The sequence below is a fragment of the Eretmochelys imbricata genome, chromosome 10 (genome assembly GCF_965152235.1).
Source record: "Eretmochelys imbricata isolate rEreImb1 chromosome 10, rEreImb1.hap1, whole genome shotgun sequence".
Taxonomy (NCBI): domain Eukaryota; kingdom Metazoa; phylum Chordata; order Testudines; family Cheloniidae; genus Eretmochelys; species Eretmochelys imbricata.
In genome coordinates, this window is record NC_135581.1 from 43982592 (window position 1) to 44003072 (window position 20481).

General features: G+C 41.8%; 1 protein-coding gene across 7 annotated transcripts in view; it reads left to right on the forward strand.

Annotated features, from left to right (window-relative positions):
• Nucleotides 1–20481, forward strand: part of MYO9A (myosin IXA) — a 452172-nt gene that overhangs the window by 351129 nt on the left and 80562 nt on the right. For 6 of the 7 annotated variants that reach the window (XM_077828555.1, XM_077828556.1, XM_077828554.1 and 3 more), the window contains 3 exons: nt 247–388; nt 3282–3477; nt 10075–10194. In XM_077828555.1, coding sequence (XP_077684681.1) covers nt 247–388; nt 3282–3477; nt 10075–10194 — 458 coding nt within the window. The remainder of the gene's footprint in view (nt 1–246; nt 389–3281; nt 3478–10074; nt 10195–20481) is intronic. The other variant, XM_077828559.1, reaches the window with a different exon arrangement.

A 20481-nucleotide genomic window follows, 5' to 3' on the forward strand; every position in this document is an offset into this window, starting at 1 on the left:
CAGTTAGCTGTACTAGATAATCTGCAGTTGGAAGCTTCATCGAATGCATATAGTGTGTATTTATATACAGGTGTACGTTAGCATACATATATTGCCAAATGCAGCTCAGTCCTGGGCATAATATCTGTAAGCACAGAAAAGAGAAAAGCAGAATGTTCCCCATTACAATTTATGGTCTGTCAACAGGGTGTGTGGTTTTCTTCTTTGACTTCACAGCTGCCTTCATTTTTTCCCCTTTTTATCCAGTTTTCCACAAGCCACAAACCAAACACTGCTGGACAAGTTCAAGCGTCAGCATGAGGGGAATTCTTACATTGAATTTCCAGCCGTGATGGAGCCTGCTTTTATCATAAAGCACTATGCTGGAAAAGTGAAATACGGAGTGAAGGTCAGTCACAACAGCTGTTTACTAACACTTATGTCAGTTAAAATGCATAATAGCTATGACTGGGTACCCCTGTACCCAAGGCTGCAGTGTGGATGAGTAAAAATTAACTCCATTTTATTGTCTGCTAGAGTTCAGATAAGATTTTTTGTATAGCAGCAGTGGTCTGAATGTAAAACCACTGCACGTTGCTGAACTGGGTGTTGGTGTGAAGGAGGTAGGCACAAATAGGGAATGTCAGGCTGCCTGGAGTGGCTCCCAAGCATGGGTGCCAACCTCAAGGCAGATTGTCAGGAAATAGGGCACAAACCCCAAATTGGTTGTGTGTTCTATAATTAGATTTCACTAGCCAAGTGTGTACTTCTCAGGCACTGTAACAGCCTTACCATGGAATCGCGGACAGTCCCCTAGGCTAGGACATTTTGATCTAACCTTAGCACCCCAGGCAAGCCTGCCTCTGTGATTAGATGGTCCCTTATACCAAAAATCACAATATTCAGGTTACTCCCAGTCCCAAAGGACTAGTCACTTGCCCCTGGTCAATTGTACCTAGGGTTGCCGAGTCTCCAGGAATTGAAGATTAATCTTTAATTAAAGATTGTCATGGGATGAAACCTCCAGGAATACATCCAACCAAAAGTGGCAGCCCTCATTGTACCCTAGATCTCTCACCGGAGACAACACTTGTAGCCAGTCGTTTAATAAAGCTAACAATTTATTAACTAGGAAAAGGAAATAAGAGTTCTTTACAAGCTTCAAGCGGGTAACACCCACAAATGAGTTTCAGCCTTAGATTCAAAAAGATAATAGAAACTTTAGTAATAAGCAAACTCCATATGTCCTGTAGGGCTAACCTAGGCAAAACAGCTTGGGGGAAGGGGAGGGTGTCCTTTTGCTTATGCCTCGTGATTCTGGACCCTTTAGAATCCAAGCAGCAAGAAGAACCCAGTTTCTCCTTGTCAGGGATTTTTATGCCCTTCTCCCTAGAACCCAAGTTGATGGGAGGAGTTAATGCACAGGTCTCTTCTTCCTGGAGGGGGTGAAGAGTTCAGTTAACAAAGTCTTTGTTCTTTTAATGTCTCACCATGGCTCATTTGGTTTCAATAGGAAGCCAGCATTTGAATTAGAGAAGGCATCTTTCCTGTGTGATGAATGGTTACAAAGGTTTACAATGCAAACATTTGCTATTGCTTTATAACATGGGGTATGGATAAGGGAGACTAATGCACGCAGAATCCTACAAATTATTCATAAAGTCTAAACGTTAAACACATCCTTACAACTCTAATATCTAGCTCAACAATACTAACATACAGGTGAGCCAGACTGGTTTCCAGCTGTGCATTTTGTCAGTGTTCAGTGAGGACTGGGGCCTTGGCATGAGCTGGCACCTGGTCTGCCAGCATCACAGGGGGCAAAGGATTTATACAGTTTATTGTGGATTAAAGTGTAAAGTTTCAAACTATGTTTTTAAAAAAATTAAAATGACAATAATCAGAACCTTTTAAACATAAGCATAGCCAAACAGAGCAGCCACACCTTCTTTCTGTATGGTCGCCCTCCTTGTACTGCTTCTTCCCACCCATACTCTTGGTTGTCTTCCATTTTGTGTTGTGGGTAGCTTTCCACTCCAAACTTGCAAGGACTTATATACATGCTTAGCTGTACACACTCTCTCTCATTGGGGCCTAAGATTGCACATTCAACAGGATTACTCAGTGCATAAAACTAAGTAGGTGCATAAATCTTCACAGATTTGGGGCTGTAGATTATAAATTCTTTGGGACAATAACTGGGATTTGTATTTTTCTGTATAGTGCCCACCTTGCTTGGCATTAAATACATCAGCAGTTCTAAACCTTTTCCATACTGGGACTCATCCTCGCTAGCCAGGATCCCTCCCCCCTTACTAACTGGTAATCTGTTCACTAGCCCCAGATTGAGAACTTCTGGAATAGATTATAATAATCAAAATTGCCTAACAGTATTATGGCACTGCAGGGGAAACACCTTTGAATTCTTGCAAAGAAACCCAGGTATACAGTGCAGTGTGGACACTGAAGCATGGGCTTGGATACACTGAGTCCACAAGCCCAGATCCCACAGACCTGCACTTATTGTATAGTGCAGACATACCCACAGACATCCTTTGAAACACCAAAAGATATAATTTGCAATATGCTTCTTGTTGCAACTTCCTCTTCATGTTCCTTGTCTGAAGCTCTGAATTGATCGCTGCCAAGTTAAAATGATTATTCTGCTGGAGGAAAGCCTTGTAAACTTAATTAACTGACACAAACTCGATGCAAATTGAGTGCCTGTGTGTAGAATTAACTTGGATTTGCATGGCATCACCAGAGTTTTGGGGTCATGGTTTCTCCAGATTACATACAGTATATTGTTTATGGTTCATATACTAGCAATACAAGACCAGGTGCATTTTCTTTGCCTTCAGCCATTTTACTATTAAATAACTACGACTGGGATTTTCGCAGGTGTCTAAGGGAGTTAGGAGTCCAGCTCCCTGAGGCATATTTAAAAATCTCATGCTAATTATTTTAAACTTGACCCCATTGACATTCATGTCACTAAAAATATTGGGCCAGATCCTCCTGACAGCTGTTTGGCACCTGGCCCGGCTTGTGTGGGAGACTACATAGGTGCTATAGTGTTTAACTATGTACCAAAAAATCACATTAAAAGAGTATTAAGTTTGTGGTGTCAAGCACCAGTTTTTAAAATGTCTGTTTTATTAGACGTGTGTTGGACTGAGACGTTTCAGTAAATTGTCTTGCTTTTGAAAGCTATCACATGCAGAAGAACAGTGAGGACAGTATAAATAAAAAGTTGTCATATTACAGGAAGAGTCAAGCCCTCCTTTTGTCTTTCTTGCTAGGATTTCCGGGAGAAAAACACAGATCATATGCGGCCGGACATTGTAGCTCTCCTAAGAAGCAGCAAGAATGCCTTTATCTGTGGGATGATAGGGATTGATCCAGTGGCTGTGTTCCGCTGGGCAGTCCTCAGAGCTTTTTTCAGGGCGATGGTTGGTTTTAGGGAGGCTGGAAAACGATACACGGAGAAGAAAACTGGTGAGTAACAGATATTGGCATCCCATCTCTGTACATCTTTGAATCTTAACTATATATAATAAATACACGATATGTTTCAGAATGATTAAAATGTTATCCTATCTAATTTACACACATGCTCCTCTTCCTAATAATGTGTTCAAAAACTGGTGAATTGAATGGCTAGATTTTTGAGTAAAGAAAAGTGTGTTACTTTACATGTTGAATAACAAATGCAATGGAGCCTTAGCAATTTGTGATGATGGATTTTCATTCTGATGTTGTTTTACCTTTTCTGTAGGATTTATTCTTATGGAAATGTGCATGATTTAAATGGAAGCTTAAAATTCTGAAGCAAAGAAGGGAATACTTCGATTCTTTAACTCATAGTTCTTTCACTTTTAGCATAAAGTCTGAAAACACAGAAAATAGGACTGTAATTTTTCAGACTGTTCACCCTTTAAGCCGAAAGAGAGAGTGTTCTCCTGTCTAGCACAAGTTCATAGCTGTGCGGTCAGCTAGAACGACCTACTCGCCCTCATGCGGAACAGGGAGGGCAGTAAATTAAATGAAAGTAATGGTGCATCATCATGCTGTGGCAGGCAATACTTGGCTGTGCTTGTAGAACATTTCTCCGCATAAAGGTATTCCTGAACGACAGGTACAAGCTATTATTACTAATTTTTGGGCACAAGAGGGCTTGAAATTCATGACAAAGCTAGAACATCAGCAGGGAAATGTCAGTACAAAGTTAAAATTAAGTATAGAATCATTCTGTTGATTTCTAGCTTGAAATGTTAATAGATTTGCATTAATAGAGTGAAAGAATCAAGGAAAAATCATATAATTATGAAAATCCACCCATGTAGAATACGTTTCTCTGCTCACTGAGAATACCATCAGACCCTTGGGTCAACTCCCAAGAATAGCAAGAAACAAAACCAGCCTTCAACTCTTCAGAAGAGTGAGAAAAAGATAGCCCTAGACAGAATAATTGGAAAGACACTTCTGACAAATGAACCTGAGACTTTTCTTATATATCAATACAGGGGTTGAGATAGTGAAAGTTCCATGATGACCACTGTAATGCTGGGAGGTAGAGGGGAGAGAAGTTTCACTTGAAAAGCTCCCATTACGCATTGCATGAGAGCTGCAGCTTTCTTGAGACCTTGTGCTAGGGGAGGGGGGAAAAATCCCTAAAAATCTAGTTCTTTGAAGAGATGTTCCTGCCTTTCCCTCATATGTTGTGGGGTGTGGTTTGTTGTTTCTTTTTTAAATCTTGCTGATTCACAAATCCCAACTGGATAGCTGGCTGGGCTATAGAGTACACTCCAAGGAAGAAAAAAAATAAAAATGCTATCTCGCTGGCAGCAAGAGCTATTGCCAACCCTGCCCTGCTAATTTCAAGCCCTACTTCACCCTCTGTCTTCTGTAATCACATCTGCCATGTTAGTGTCCCTAGCAGTTAGCTTTCTGATTTCTCACTCTTTTTAGATTGGATCAGCAACTGGCTAAAATTAGATATATCAAAGAAAATCTGTGAGGTTTTCAGACAACTCTGGGATTTTTAATTTTTTTTCTTATATCAGGATTAATTAGTATATGGTTTCATTTGAAACAGCTTCTTAACCTCTTTCGGGATACAGTCCTATAGTCCAATCCATCCTGTGCCCTTTGCATGATCGCTCAAAAATGTCTCACTCCATTTTGTTTTGTCCCTTGTAACATTTATTCTTCAGATAAAATAATTCCACTGATCTCAAGACGACAAGTATGAGCCTTAAATTCCTTGACTGCCCAAAATCATTTGCATCTTAATTTTTCAAATGGACACATTTAAAAAATGTTATCAAATAATGACTGAAGTAGTTGAGAAATAATGATGACAAATGTGCCACCTTTTAATAAAGCAGATCTAAAGAAAGAGTTCACCTAAAGCCAGATTATTTCCAGTATTAACAATAAGATGTGGTTTAAAGCATCTGTGTGGAGAAAAGTCACAATCCGTTATCTTATCATACATATGTAGTCAATAAATTCTCCAATATACACTAGCATTGCTATCACTTCTTACATAGGGTAGCAAAGAACTTTCACCTGGCAGCAGAAGCAGCACCAGTTATTCAGTTTATATTGAATAGATGGTTAGTTTGAAGAATATATGATAATGTGGGTTAGTGCATTTTACATTTTTATCCATTTTTTTTGGAGTTACATTATTTAGGTATGTAACTATTGCTAATAGAAAAATATATTGCAAATAGGGACAGCATGTTATGGGACCCTGATCTCAGCTGGGGCCTATAGGCATTGTCCTAATATGAAGTGATGCTGGACCCTACGGTTAAACTGTAGTGTCAACGTTCTTTCCTGCGGAGGGAGTGGTTGCCTAGTATCCATGTGCCCATTTTTACAATTGCTAACACTAGGATCTAATTAATGTCTTTCCTTCCATATGTGAAGTAAATCTCCCTTTGCCAAGAATACTTTTATGCATAGAAGTTTTCTTTTCTAAAAACAAAGTTCTGTTTTTCTCTTTTTAAAAAATTAACTTTTAAAAATTATTCCCATATAGAGCATGTCAGTGGCATGTGTCTCTGTTACGGTGGCCACTTAAGGTCCTTAGAATGATAGACTAGATAAGCTTTGTGGCTGCCACCTTGAGAACCCACTAGTGTTGGTCCCTAGGGACTGATTTACATGATCGTATGGATATTCGAAGCTTTTGTAACTAGCACTCTAGGTTTCCCTTTCTTCCTTAATGATGATCCCCTGTGCCCACCTCCCATTCAATTATCCAAACTCTAGCTACAGTGTAGCTTGAACTTCTCCATAACTCAGTCGGTGTCTCAAAAAAGTATCCCAAATGGCATTGTGTGTTAGAACAGGCATAACTGAATGTGTGGCATGGGGTATTGGCTTTTGTACATTAGGCCCCAGAAGATTGAGAACTTTGTTCTGAGGCATACTTGATTAGCGGATGCTGGTGCCTATTGGTTGCTATGTGACATAACACACAAGAATCACAATCTGATAATCTAATGAACATAGCTACAGCAACTATTCTCTGGGAATTGTTCAAGGAGCCACTCAAATTTTAGGCTCTAAAGTTTACCTATCTTGATAGTCATCCTATAAAATAGCACGAATTGCTAAGGATTGCATATGTTTTGGGGTTTTTTTTAACCAACCCTTTCTAGATTTTAATTAGCATGAGCTGAATGCATCTGGTGCAGCTGGAGTTGGAACTCATGCTATAATAAAGATTTGCTAATAACACCCCTCCCCCCCCCACACACATACATTAATACCTAATAACACCTCCACACTAGCACACATACTGCTCAGTTTTAAACATTGTTAAAAAGGGCTAGGTGTCTTAAGGTTTGTCTACACTTACCGGAGGATCAACGCTCTGGTGATTGATGCATCGGCGGCCAATTTAGCGGGTCTAGTGAAGACCCGCTAAATCGACCGCTGATTGCTCTCCTGTCAACTCCTGTACTCCACCTGATGGAGAAGAGTAAGGGGAGTCGATGGAAGTGTGTCTCCCGTTGACGTCATATAGTGTGGCCCCTGCGGTAAGTAGATCTAAGCTAGGTTGATTTGAGTTACGCTATTCACGTAACTCAGATCATAGAATCATAGAATATCAGGGTTGGAGGGGACCTCAGGAGGTCATCTAGTCCAACGCCCTGCTCAAAGCAGGACCAATCCCCAATTTTTGCCCCAGATCCCTAAATGGCCCCCTCAAGGATTGAACTCACAACCCTGGGTTTAGAAGGCCAATGCTCAAACCACTGAGCTATCCCTCCCCCCAATTACATAGCTTAGATTAGGGTGACCAGATGAAACGAAGAAAATATCGGGACACATGGGGGAAGCACACAAAAAAAGCGGCTGGAGTTGACGAAGCAAAAACAAAAAACAAAACAAAAAATGCTGGAGCGGCCAAAGCCGCAATATTGGGACAGATGGTGTCCCGACAAAGACCTAAAAATCGGCATAGTCCCAATTTTATCGGGACATCTGGTCACCCTAGTTTAGATTGACTTCTCTTAGTGTAGACAAGGCCTTATAAACTCTCTGGTAGCCCTATCTGACCCTGTTGTGATCGATCAGAAGGTACAGTTGCAAAGCAGTTTTAAAGGATGTCTGAAAAAGCTGCATTTTTTCTTTGGAGCTTATTTTTTTTTTCAGTGTTTTTAGGCCAACAGTCTATACACTTTCCTTTTCCCTGTCTGAAAGCCTATTTGAGTTATGCTAGCCATACAAAACTCTCAACCCTATGTGTAGTAGGCTTTCCAAAACCCAGTTTTTTTTTCTTTCCTTCATTCTATATCTATCTTTCTTTGTGCCAGTGGTGTCCAGAAGCAGTGTGAACACTTCTGTGTTCTGCTTTCAATAGAATTAGTGTTGGATAAATGAATATAGTCTTCACTGCTACCTTTAGGAGCTTTTCTTTTCTTGCTGCACTTATTATATTCTTGTAGTGTAGCTTTTAGTGACATTGTGTTTATAACTGTGAGATATGTAGAAGCAGAGCAATGTAACTGTCTGAATTTTGTTGGATATGTTTCTCTTCTGGCCCAGTAGCTGTTTCTTACAGTGCTGCCAACTCTTTTCAAATTAAAAACTTAAAGATATCAGACTGGGTAAAATATCGATAGTTGAGGGGGGAGCTCTTTCAATTACTTGTTTTATAATTGCGCTTTCTGTGTGGGAAAACAAGAAACTGAAGTTAAATTCTAAAAGAAAAGCTCACATTTGGGTTTGATTTTCTTGAATGAAAATGAACTTGATTAAAGGGACATTGTCAAGTTTTTAGGAAGCAAATTTGTCTGATTTTTTTTGTAATCTGATAGCAAATATCCTCTAGATCAGTGGTTCTCAACTCGTGGCTCATGGGCCACTTGTGGCCCAATCAGCACACATCTGCGGCCCATGTGACATCCTCAGGGCCATAGGAGGAGTATTGGATGTGGCCCACAATGGTAAATACGTTGAGAACTACTGCTCTAGATTAATGTATTCCACATAAAACATAATAAGGAACGCCTTGTTGCTGACAAATTTAAAAAGAAAAGTCTCTGTTTTGAGATGACTTACACAAATCCAGTGATGGAAGCCAGTCATCCACAGCTTCCTCTTTGGTTTTCTCTGTTTTGAGCAAGTTGGATGTGAACATAGACCTGATAAAGGATTTATGTTTCTGACTTTATACTCTCATCCTCCCTCTGCTGGCTCTGCAATAGTATTCAACTAACAAGCACTATTCGCAGTGCTGTGCCCATTGCTGCTGACATAAATGATGATGCTGGTTTGCAAGCAGTGAAGCAAGCAAAAGAAAGCCATTCTGACTTTTATTGAATTAGCAATGCTATAAACCAAAAAAGAAGAAAATGAATGTTTGCTGAATAGAAAAAGGCAAAAATGGTGGTAAAAAAAATTGGTCTTCAGGCTTCCAAATGGGCAGTACAAAAATGGTGTTACTAACATTAGAAAAACAATAGTTGACAGTGTTCCTCTAAAGTGTTCAGATCAGTCTTTTGCTGATAGTTTAAAGCATCAGCCTTGAATGGTAGGCATAATATATCATGCTGATATATGGTAACTTCAGTGTCTCATTACTCCTCAAATGGAAGCATGACCTATCCCACAGTAATTCCCTTTTGCTCAGCCATTTAGATGGTAACTGGAAGGAGCTTCCTGTTTACAACGTAATACCTGTATAACTTTTATTCCAGGTTACATTTATTACGCAATTATCAGAGAACATACTGTATGCCCACACACAGATGTCCACCGTAACTTCTGACACCAACTCCCAGATTCTGTCTGCCACGTAAACTCAGTATGTCTGAAATCTCCCCATTTCTCAGCCCGAAGGAAGGCTAAGCGTACCCCCTCTCCTCTTCCCTATGTCGAGTAATTCCTGTTTCAATTTAAATTGCAAATATCTGGATAACCTAGGGGTATAAGTGTGTGGAGTAGGTCAGAATTTGTGGTGGCCGTGTTTGTGAACATATGGGTGAGGAGTTCTGAAATCAGTAGCCAACCTCAGCTGAATTGAAGCAGAAGGATTTATCGTACTGTAGCTAATAAAAGTAGAGATTTGCATAATCACTTCTTTTTAAAGGTTACCTTGCAGTGATTATCCAGATGATTGTGCTCTGGCCAATCGAAGTGCTGGAATTTATTTACTATTTAGTTCACAAGAAATAACTGTATAGTCACCGTGCAAATCAACCCCCCACCCCCACCCCCCCAGTCAGAGTACAACGAAATGTGTAACTGAGTGGATGCCTGCAGAGATGTGGGTAGGTACATTTGCAGTGTCCTTGGACTCTGGACTGAGAGAATTATTTCCATGACTGTGTGTGATATGTCATGATACCGTGTCATGAGGGAACTGAAGTTAACCTTTGTCAGTGCTATACATTTTCATAACTGCTGCAAATAGCCTAGTTGTGGTCCATAAACAGAAAGAAAGTGCGACTTTTGAACAATTCTTGTATCACATGGGCAGTTGGCAGCATTGTTCTTTACTCTCTCCTGATTTCTGCTTATATAATCTTTCTCTTCTCTCCATTTTTTGTTTTTATTTTGCTTCCCAAGGGCATGATGATGCAGTGCCATGTGCGGTTTTGAAAAGTGTGGATAGTTTTAGCTTTCTACATCACCCAGTCCATCAGAGGAGCTTAGAGATCCTGCAGAGATGCAAGGAGGAGAAGTACAGTAAGGCTCCATATCCCACCATCCTCTCTGACATGACACTCACACATCAGGAAATGGAAACCAGGAGCATTCTGGGTAGCAAGGGGAAAAAGAAACATGCAAAGAAACTTCCAGTGCAGCCCACTGAGAGCATCATAAGCAATTGCCGGATACCTTAAGGAAAGGATTTTAACCCTTTCCTGCTAGAAATTCTTAGCTAGGGTTTTGTTCTGCAGAGGTCTGGAATAGACTCGCTGGCTCTCTTGTTCTTGTTAACGAGTTGTACAAAAAAAATCCAGTATATGTCTATGTTTGTTTAATTATACGTGGAACCATTTTGCTAATGGCTTCACAGGTTGCTCTCCTAAATAAGACAGTATTCTGAAGTTAGTAACGCTTTTCATGCCATTAATTTTTAGTGTTACTAAAATCACTAAAAAAAAAAAAAAAAAAAGTAAAAATCACACCTAAAGCAAGTTTAGAGAACTTCAGAACCAGTAGGAATACTTCTAGTTTGAGTTAATATAGCTAGTATTTTACTTCAAGCTTTCTTCAGGATTCAGTCCCTTTCTTTTTTTATTACAGCTTTATTTATATGTCATACTTTAAAAATAACTTTGTTTAGAGAAATTGCCTGTCTTTTCAAAGGCTTTCATTTAAATGTGAGGAATTGTTATGCTAGAGGACCCCTTTACAGAACGGGTGGGCAGAGATGCACTTGGTCTCCATTTCCTTGTCCTTACGCCTCTGTTTGTTACATAATAAACTAGTCCTGCATGAACAAACAGGCATTTCTGCCTGTGTTACTAATTACTATGGCTGGACTCCTATTGTAGGAGGAGAAGGGAGTCCAGCAGCATGGAACATAACATCACCTGCCACAAAGAATAGCGCATGGAGATTCAGTGTTATAACAATGTAAAGGGCCTGCTGCAAGATGCCACAATACTATTTCACTCTTTAAACTGCTCTGTATATCATTTCACTTTAAAGTTCAGATGCGCATACAGTTGCAAGCCCTTCAAAAAAGAAACATGCAATAGAGTGTAATATCGAGTTTTGCCTTGTTGCCTGTGGAGAGGTGATCAAGCTTTATAGGTGAATTAAAAAAATTAAATATTTTTGGTGTCTATATTTACAGAAGGCTTAAGTCTTGTGCCATCGTATTCCTTCTTCATTTTGTATAAATAAAGTTTACAGAGATGGAGCATTACTGTAAATGAGTCTTAATAAAGGCACACTTTCCATCTAAAACATAGACTTTAAAACTCCTGTAAGATGTGCCTAAGCAGAACATCAAAAGGCTTGTTTCCACATTGTAGAAATATGCATGGTAAGTACAGTACATTTTTGTTAGCACTTCAGAAAGATGTGCTTGTCTTTAGAAGTCTCTAAACAGACTTATTCCATGTGCTCCCTGCAATGTCTAGCACTGGGAAAGTTAAGGAAGGGTTTTCATTCTTAACGGAGGCCTTGTCTACACTAGACTAGTTTCCTTAATTTTCCACTATTTCCACCAATGGGAAATCTTAACAAAAAGTCTACTATAGACATAGCCTCTAGAATTTCGCAGTCAATATACTTCTAAGCGACACTTACAGATAATTACATAGCTCTCAATAGTTAGCACCTAATAGTTTATTTCTAGTGTAAGTAAAGCAATTGGAATCCAGTTTAAGATTTTCAAGTTAGTTTAGCTATATGAACAGGTTGTTTATGGTTTGTTAAAAAACGGGGAGGGAAACCCATACAGCACAGAATATTTTTTAACTATGTCCTATAATTCAGTGTAAAAAAAATATGTAAGTTTATTATGGTCAAGCCCAACAGTGTTAAACTTAAATTCACTCTTGCCACTGGCAAAGCCTTGTCATCCTTTTCCCTGCAAGAAATCCATCTTTGGTTGAGAAGGTGGAACATGGGATCTCTGTTACAGTTGCTGTTATTTTATGACTTGGCCAAGAGCAGATGGTCTGGCAAACAAGTACTGTAGTTCATGCAGATTAGCTGCTTCTGTATTCTGGTCTCTTGCATTTCCCTCTACAGTGTGTGCTGCCATTGGTCAGTTCCTAAAACTTTTTCTTTAAAATAGGTAGAGTCCAAACCCATTTAATTATTTGATGCTTGGGAGTTAAATTTTGCTGGATTCATTCAGTTGCTAGCCTTGAGGTATGTATTCCCAAGTTTTAGAAGAGCCTGTATGCTCACCAATGGTACTACTTGGACTTGGCTTTTCCTGGAAGTTGAATAAAGTTACATCCTCTCGATTTCTGAAAAATAGATCGTTTGGTAGAAATGTCTTTGTTTTGAAATGTAAGCATCAGTTCCAATCACAAGTGTAAATTAAAAAAGTTATTTAACCAGTGGATTAGTTAGTGAATCCAAATTCCCCTAGGGTGGTAATATTACTTACTGTTCTAGCTATTTGGCCAAGTTACTAATGGTCACCTTTTCATTGGTTACTTAATCACTTCAGTGATTATACCTAGTACATTTGTGTTATTTTGTCAGTATTCCATAACAGAAAAGCAGGGATGCTTCAATGTCTTAACAAGTTAAGCACAATTAATAATAGGGCTTCATGCTCTGTTTTAACGGGAATTATGTAACAAAAATTATTGCACAGTGTGACATGCACTGGGCTTAGCTGTCTGAGTCAAAGGCAGGAGCTCTGTTGGTTAATGTTCCTATATAGTGGGTAGAAAGTATATTGTCCACAATTCTTCCCAAAATCATAATAGTGTAGACATTAGACATAGAAAAGACCAGTTAGACAAATCAGTCTAGCCCTGGAAAGGACTAGCGTTGAACTCGGGGAAACAAGCCCTTAGAGGGAAGAGAGTTTTAGAGAATAGTCATATTTATGACCACAGTTTAGCTTAGCTGTTCAATCTGCATCTACCCTGTAAATGGAGAAGCACCCAAGTTCCTGATCCTTTGTTTGGAGAGTAATTGTTTATACAATTCATGAATAAATTTTCCTTTGTCAGAGGATTTGGTGGCAGGGGGACGGGAGCACAAGCAAATCAAAAGGGGTTAAATTAAAAATAACTACCCTTTGTTCCCAAAAGCCTCTCAGTCCCCGTCCCCCCCCAGTAGAAACAGCACTGCATTAAGACTTCAGCTTTACCTAGTGTTTGGAGGGGATGTAGAGCTCTTTAAGCATTTGCTCTTCATCTGGTAATATGTAGACAAGTTTTTAATGAATTACTGCAGCAGTCATTTCTTAACTCAGCTTGCACTCATCTCATACGTAATTTATTTTTACAGTTGCAAGTGACAAATCTTTGAATTAATAGACTGCCTGGAGTACCTGACACTTACTAGTGTTATATACACCTATTATATAAGCTCCAGTGTAGTTTTAAGTTGATCCTGGAATAAAAATGTTTCTTTTCCTGATTTATGTAAGACCAAGCTACAGCAATATTTTGGTACAATCTTATCTTAATAATTTCAGCATCTCATAAAATATTCCCCTCCTGTGGATATTACATTTCTGGTGATTGTAATCTTATCATTCTCATTTTAAGTTCACACTGCAGTCATAGGATAAACAAGTCACTAAAAAGAACAAAATCAGTATTCCAATGAAAGGTCACTGTTCAAAAGAGACCCACTGGTTATGAAAGATTCCAACCACAATGAAATATAATAGATTAAAGATTTTCTCCATATGTTTATGGGGGGAAATCAAGACATTAATGCCATACATCAAGTCAGAACCCAGTCAGTGGACATCAAGATATTATCCGCTTAATTAATAAAGTCAATAAATAATTTAAAGTTGATCTATGGGCCTTCAGTACTGTAAACATGGTAACATACGCAGCCTGCTGCACTACAAGGTTGACACTGACCTTAGACAAATTTCCATCTACTGGGCAGTTATTTTATTGATAGTTCCTTGTCAGTTTTGGACAGTGTAAAATCATAGTAAATCTGTAAACATCTTTGGATATTTAGGAACGTGTTGCAATCAATGGCCAACTTAGAATAAAGATACGTACAGGAAAAGGGTGAGGTGCACTCATAATTGATTTAAAAGGCCATTTGTATTGCATCACTTTTTCCAGTATCCTACACGTAAACACCTTGTTAGACAATAGGATTCAGTCATGTAGCAGGAATCTGGGAGAGAAAAAGACCTGTGTATCATGTTCTATTATAAAAGTACCAGTCCACCCATTTCCAATGTCTCCTATCATTTCGTACTGGAAGCAAGGCATAGATGCGTGGGTTGTCTTCCAGCTATGTCTCTTCCAGCCCTTCTCTGCAGAAGTGAGAAGAACCTCAAGAGAGAAGAAAAAAAGTCGAGGAAGGCTCTGTGTCCCAGATGTTGGTGTGTGTGTGTTTGAAGGCCTCTGGCAGAATTCCCTCCCCTTTGCCTGCCTCTCAGATCTTGGGTTTGCTCTGGAAGCCAGAACCAGAGCTCCGTTTCTTAGGAGGAAGTTGCTGTTGCTGAGCATCCCTGCAAAGTTGCAGTTTTGATGATTTAATTGGGGATTGGTCCTGCTTTGAGCAGGGGGTTGGACTAGATGACCTCCTGAGGTCCCTTCCAACTCTGATATTCTATGATTCTCCAATGCTGATCTATCATTGCTTTCCATCCCCTACCCATTTCACAGCAAGACAAGCTACAGTGTGACATGTTTTCTTTGCCTTGTGCTGAAGAGGCTTATTCCACATATCACTACTGATAATAGCTGCAATTTAGGCCCTTGCACTTAGTCTGGTTGGAGCAAGATGGGGTCCTGTAGGCAGGAACTTGTGAATCTGAGGCCTTCTGGAGCACTGCCAGGGGAACCCTGCATCTCTGATTCCTGCTCTAAGGGAATGGAGCTAGATCTTCCTTGCCCTGGAAATCACTCTTTCTCGTGTTTCTTTATGGGGAGAAGTCTGCAGAGTTTGCTTCCCATGGCACAACTGGAACTGTTCATTCTGTCTTCCAGTCCGTGTTCTTTAACCCTTTGGAGCCCCACTGCAAGTGGATTTACTAAAAAGCAACCTCTGGGCCCAAGCCCTGCAATCTCAGACAGGAACTGGACAGCCAGTTCTATCTCTCGGGAATCCCCTCCTGGAAGGAGGCTGTGTATCTGTACATCAACCTCAATTCTGAAAAGGGGGACCCTGAGCCAGAGGGTAACTTCCTGTCTCTCATAGTAGCTGAATTCCCCAATCTCCTCACCTCTCTGAATCTAAATGCCATACTGAGAATAATGCTTTTGGGAGTGCACTAAATAAATGTCTCCTCCATTCTGTCATGTTGGGTTTGACCAAAAGGAATGGGGAAAAAGTGGGCTGGCATTTGACTGTTCCCAGAGCTGCAGTGAAACAGGGTCTTTTCAGGTGGTTGCAGTGTTGTTGTAGCTGTGTGGTCCCAGGCTATGAGAGCGACAAGGTGGATGAGGTAATAGCCTTTTCCCCCTGAATATATGCCCCTGTGGGTGCTCCACCTGGGATGTCGGTTCGCCCATTAGCTAACGATCACAGACTACAAAGTAGTGCTTGCAGGCTCACGCCTGTATGAAGTAACACCTCATGCTCCAAATAAGTGAATATAGGGAGGCGTGAGCCTACTGCCACTTAGTTACTTTTCAGCCCGCCTGTGGCTTGGGAAGGAGTCTTCTGCAGTTAGCTGTATTCAGCTTCCCACCTGTCTTTGACCTCATGAAAGTTTTTAATTTCTCAATTATATACTTTACCTTTATTTTATTTTCACTATATTTCATTGAGCATGATTTTTGTGCTCCTGGAGTGGGGCTTCCCCCCCTACTTGACCTTTGTGCTGGAGCACAATCTGTTTTGCCTAAGACCTCAGGGTTTAAGTCCCGCCAGACCTGCCACAGGTCTTTTCCCCACAGTCAGACATTCAAGTTGTCTGTGGTGTCTGGGGGACTCCCACATCCCCTCAAAGTGTAAGATTTATCTGGAGTTTAAGGGTAGGTCCAAAGAAGATAGGGACATTAGACCAAAACACCTGTTAATGGAATATGCTCTAGCTCTGGAAGGGTCCACTTCCCATCCTGTCCCCCCACCGGTACATCGGCCTCAACATCACAGGCTGCTTCAGTCACCGTTCAGCATTATCTGCACCACGGAGACAAAGGCATCAAAGAGAAGAAAGCATTCCTCCCCGACCAGAGAAATGATGAAAAGGTCTCTCCGGAGATCTCACATCCCTTAAAGGGTACCATAGACCAGTGCTTCTCAAGCTATCTGATGTGGGGGACCGGCAGTTTTTTTTCCAATGTGCGCGCAGACCAGCAGCCGATGGCTTGGACCACCACTTTGAGCAGCACTGCCGTAGAGGCTCCAACTGAGTCTGGTACTGAGGCATTGGTATCATGTAAGGAGCCTTGTATTGATAAGCCCTTTTCCAGAACACCTACTGCAGCAGCACCACCTGATCCCTCACGGCATACATCCCTCAGTACAGGTTTCTTACCCTAGCTCTGAAGTAAGACAGGACCCTGCATCCAACTCAGTACTGCAGTAGTCTCCATCTCGCTAGTCCACAGTTCCACCTCCAGTACCAACCCAAGCCTCGACTATAGACTACAAGAGCCCTCTGGCTCCTTCCAGATTTTTGTCTTCTGAGGATCTCATCATTTTGGATGAGCCTGAATCTCCATTGCTAAGGAGATTTATCAGAGCCTCTGCACTGGTACCATCCAGACAGCTGCAAGCCAACACCTGCCTAAGCCTTCAGGTGGCAGCACCAGCCACGTTACTTGGGGCATCTCAACTTAGCTCCCAAGACGATTTATTGGACTCTGAGTTCTCGGTATGAGAATCCATTTCTGTACCATACCATCAAGCTCCCATGAGTTTTTTAACGAGGCAGACCCTAGAGAACCTACTGGGCACCACAGAGACTAGCACTATCATTGTGGACCCTTCCCCAGTTCTCCTCCTCAGAGTGATTATTGGGATCCCGGGGGCCATTTTGGTGACCAGTTCTATAGGATACCAAGAAGATACTACAGGTATCATCCCATTCAATGTCACCAATTGTTCGTCCCCCAGTACTCTGCCCTTCTTCGGTACTGGGCAATGCACAGTAGGAGCCAGAACCTCAACTTGAGGAGATCTCACCTCCTTCAGTTAAGTCCACTTCATCTCCAGATGAGGTAGTAATGCCTACCACCCTCCTATGCTGATGATTTCAGGACATTCCAGAACCTCATGAAGAGGCTGATAAACTTTCTCCAGATCCCACTAGAGGAACTCCAAGAGTCACACCAAACATTCTTTGGTGGACAGTTTGAATATCAATCCAAAAGAAAAAATTGCTTTACCCAGTGGAGAGGCATTGCTATCCCCTGCACTTAAACTGTGGCAAACACTGGCCACAATGCCACCCACACTGTAAGAGATCTGATAAAAAGTACTACATCCTGCCAAAGGGAATGGACCACTTTTTTTCCCATCCTATCTCTAATTCCTTAATGGTGGGTGCAGCCAATGAAAGGAGCCATCAGACTTGATCTAGACCCTCTTCAATAGACAAGGAATCCAAGAGGCTGGACTTATTGGGCAGAAACAGCTACTCATCAGCTGCTCTTCAATTTCTTATTGCAAATTAAAAGGCCTTGATGGCAAAATACATCTTTACCACATACTCAACATTTACACATTTAACTGAACATCTCTCACAAGGCCAGAGAGAGAAGTTTCAGTCCATCATCACAGAGACCAAGTTAGTCCCAAAAACCTCCCACCAACCTGCCCTAGATTCTGCTGACAAAGCCTCCAGATCCATGGTCACACCAGTGGTCATGAGGACAGCATTCTGGCTCCAGTCCTTGGGTCTTCCAGGAGAAGTACAGAACATGGTGGAGGATCTCCCTTTTGAAGGACCCAAGCTCTTCAGTGAGCATAAGGACTTCTCTCTCCAGAGCAACCCTGGGGTCACTGAGAATCTATGTGCCTCAATGAAAAGACAGTTTTGTAGAATACAAACTGCTCAAAGATCTGGGCCATTCCTGTGCTATCAGCACACCTTCCCCAGGCCTCAGGAGTCCTTCAGGAGATGAGTCAAACAGCAAAAATGAGGACTGCCCATCCCTTCTTCTGCTCAGTCAGACCCTTCTTCTAAGAAGCAGTTTGACAGTTCAGATGAGGGCAGCAATCAACCAGTTTCCTGCAGTTTTCCCCCTGCTTTGGAGATTGACTATCCCACAGAAGTTCGTCCAAAAAGGCTATTACCTCACTCACTTTGTTTCTCTTCAGGTGAGTCATCAAAGTTAACACTTCCATCCATGTTCTCCCTTTGCCCTTCTTATGAACATTGTTGTGTTTCCTTGGGTTACACATAAGCTGCACTAACAAGAGGGCTGATTTTGCTATCTTAGGGCTTGCAAACTGGCTACCCATTCTGGTTTTGTGCCCAGGCACAGAACATAGATCTGAGAAGATTCCCAAATAGGTAGCCACTGACCTAAATCAGTATCTAAGTTATCTGCACATTTTTAGTCTCCACCCAGTTCACTCCCTGTCTTTTGGGAGACATCACGTGATAGTTCCTGATTTGCAGTGCAGTAAATGGCATTGACAGCATCAGTGTCTTTGATGGAATACCAAACCACATGTAAAAATCAAGTTGGCTGCTTTCTTCTTCACAGGAATTAAACTCTTTCGAGAAGATCTGACGAAAGCCAATATGCAGCTTTCTGAAATCTGAAAATGCCCCCCAAACATCCCAGATCTGACCCTTTGGCTGTACATCAGTTTGTAAGTGGAAGTTTTTCTTTTGACCAGCACCACCCTACAGGGGCAGTGAGTTATGTGGTGGTGCCCCCGTGCTCCAGCAAATTCAGGGGCTGGGGGCCTGGCTCCACCAATGTTCGGGGCTGGGTCTCTCCCCCGGCCCCGCCTGCCACCCTGTGCGGCCCCCCCGGAGCATCCCCCGGCCCCGCCTGCCACCCTGCGCGCCTCCCCCCCGGAGTGCCCCTGCCTGCGCCCTGGGCGGCTGCCGTGCAGCTCTACGCTGTGCTCCCTTGCTGGCCTTAACCCAAACTCCTCATCCCCAGAGCCTTCACCCCCCCCTGCACCCCAACCTTCTGCTCCAGCCCTGAGCCCCCTCCTGCACTGTGATCCCCTCGTCCCTGGCCTCACCCCACAGCCCAACCCCCTACCCTAGCCCTGAGCCCCTCCCACATCCCAAACCCCTCATCCCCGGCCCCACCCCAGAGCCCTCGTTTCCCCCCACACACAAACACACACACACACACACACACACACACACACACACTGTGCAATATAGGGAAACTGTTAAACGCTTACTGTTTCCAGTCCATTTTTACATTACAAAAAAAATATATCGGCTACAAGGCAGGTGGGGGTGCAGGGCGGGGCAGGACTTGGACCCGTTCTGGGCACCACCAAAAATTATACAAACCTGCCACCCCTGCCAACCTAGTTGATCTCTTCATTTTATCATAGGACTTTCTTTTGTCCCAGAAGGTCTCTCTCTCATGCTTGTTCTTCCAGACATTCAATCCAAGAGGAAGTAGAGATGATATGTTTTGTGGGGCACGAGAAAGGAATTTGGGGACAGTGTCATCTCCTTTTTCCTTTTATTCACTTGATTCTGTGAAAACTCTGGGAGTAGACAAAAATTAGTTTCTGAGGTGATGGTTGTTCTCAACCTGTAGACCTAACTGCAGGACAGTTTTGCATGCATCCAGAGTGGCTGGATCTGTTCCATCAAAGTCCCCCCTTTGCCAATTCTGACAGCCTCAAACTGAGAGGCTGAACATATCTGAGAGTGGGGTGACCTGTTTTGAGGAACGTTGGAAGCTATCGACTTCAAAGACTCACAATCAGATTTGGATTGTTTAAAAAAAAAAAGTGTTCCAAGAGGATTACAGGAGGACATTGTTACACGTCAGTACGTTTTAAAATGTCTATGGGTTGGCTTTAATTAGAACCTCCAAGTGAGCCTCTTGAGGGTCCCAGAACTCTTTTAGCATAGCTGTATTGGCTCCATCAGGATCTGTGAGGTAGGATCTCAGAGCTTGTTACTTAGGTAGTTTCTTTTGCAAAGCCCAAAGTAAAAGCTATACAGGCTTCCCTAACTGGCCTCGAATGTGGTATGCTGCTACAGGTTTTAACAAGTTTCCCCCTCTCTCTCATAGGAGAAGTATTCCTTCCACATGCTCACCTTTTAAGAGGACATATTTAGTATGATTGTTATCTCAGCCAGCCAGGGAGTATGAGACTTCATTCCACTGACCCCAGACTAACTCTTTTTTTTTTTTTTTTTTTTAAGAGAAGGTAGTGTTGCATTTCCTCCTATATTTT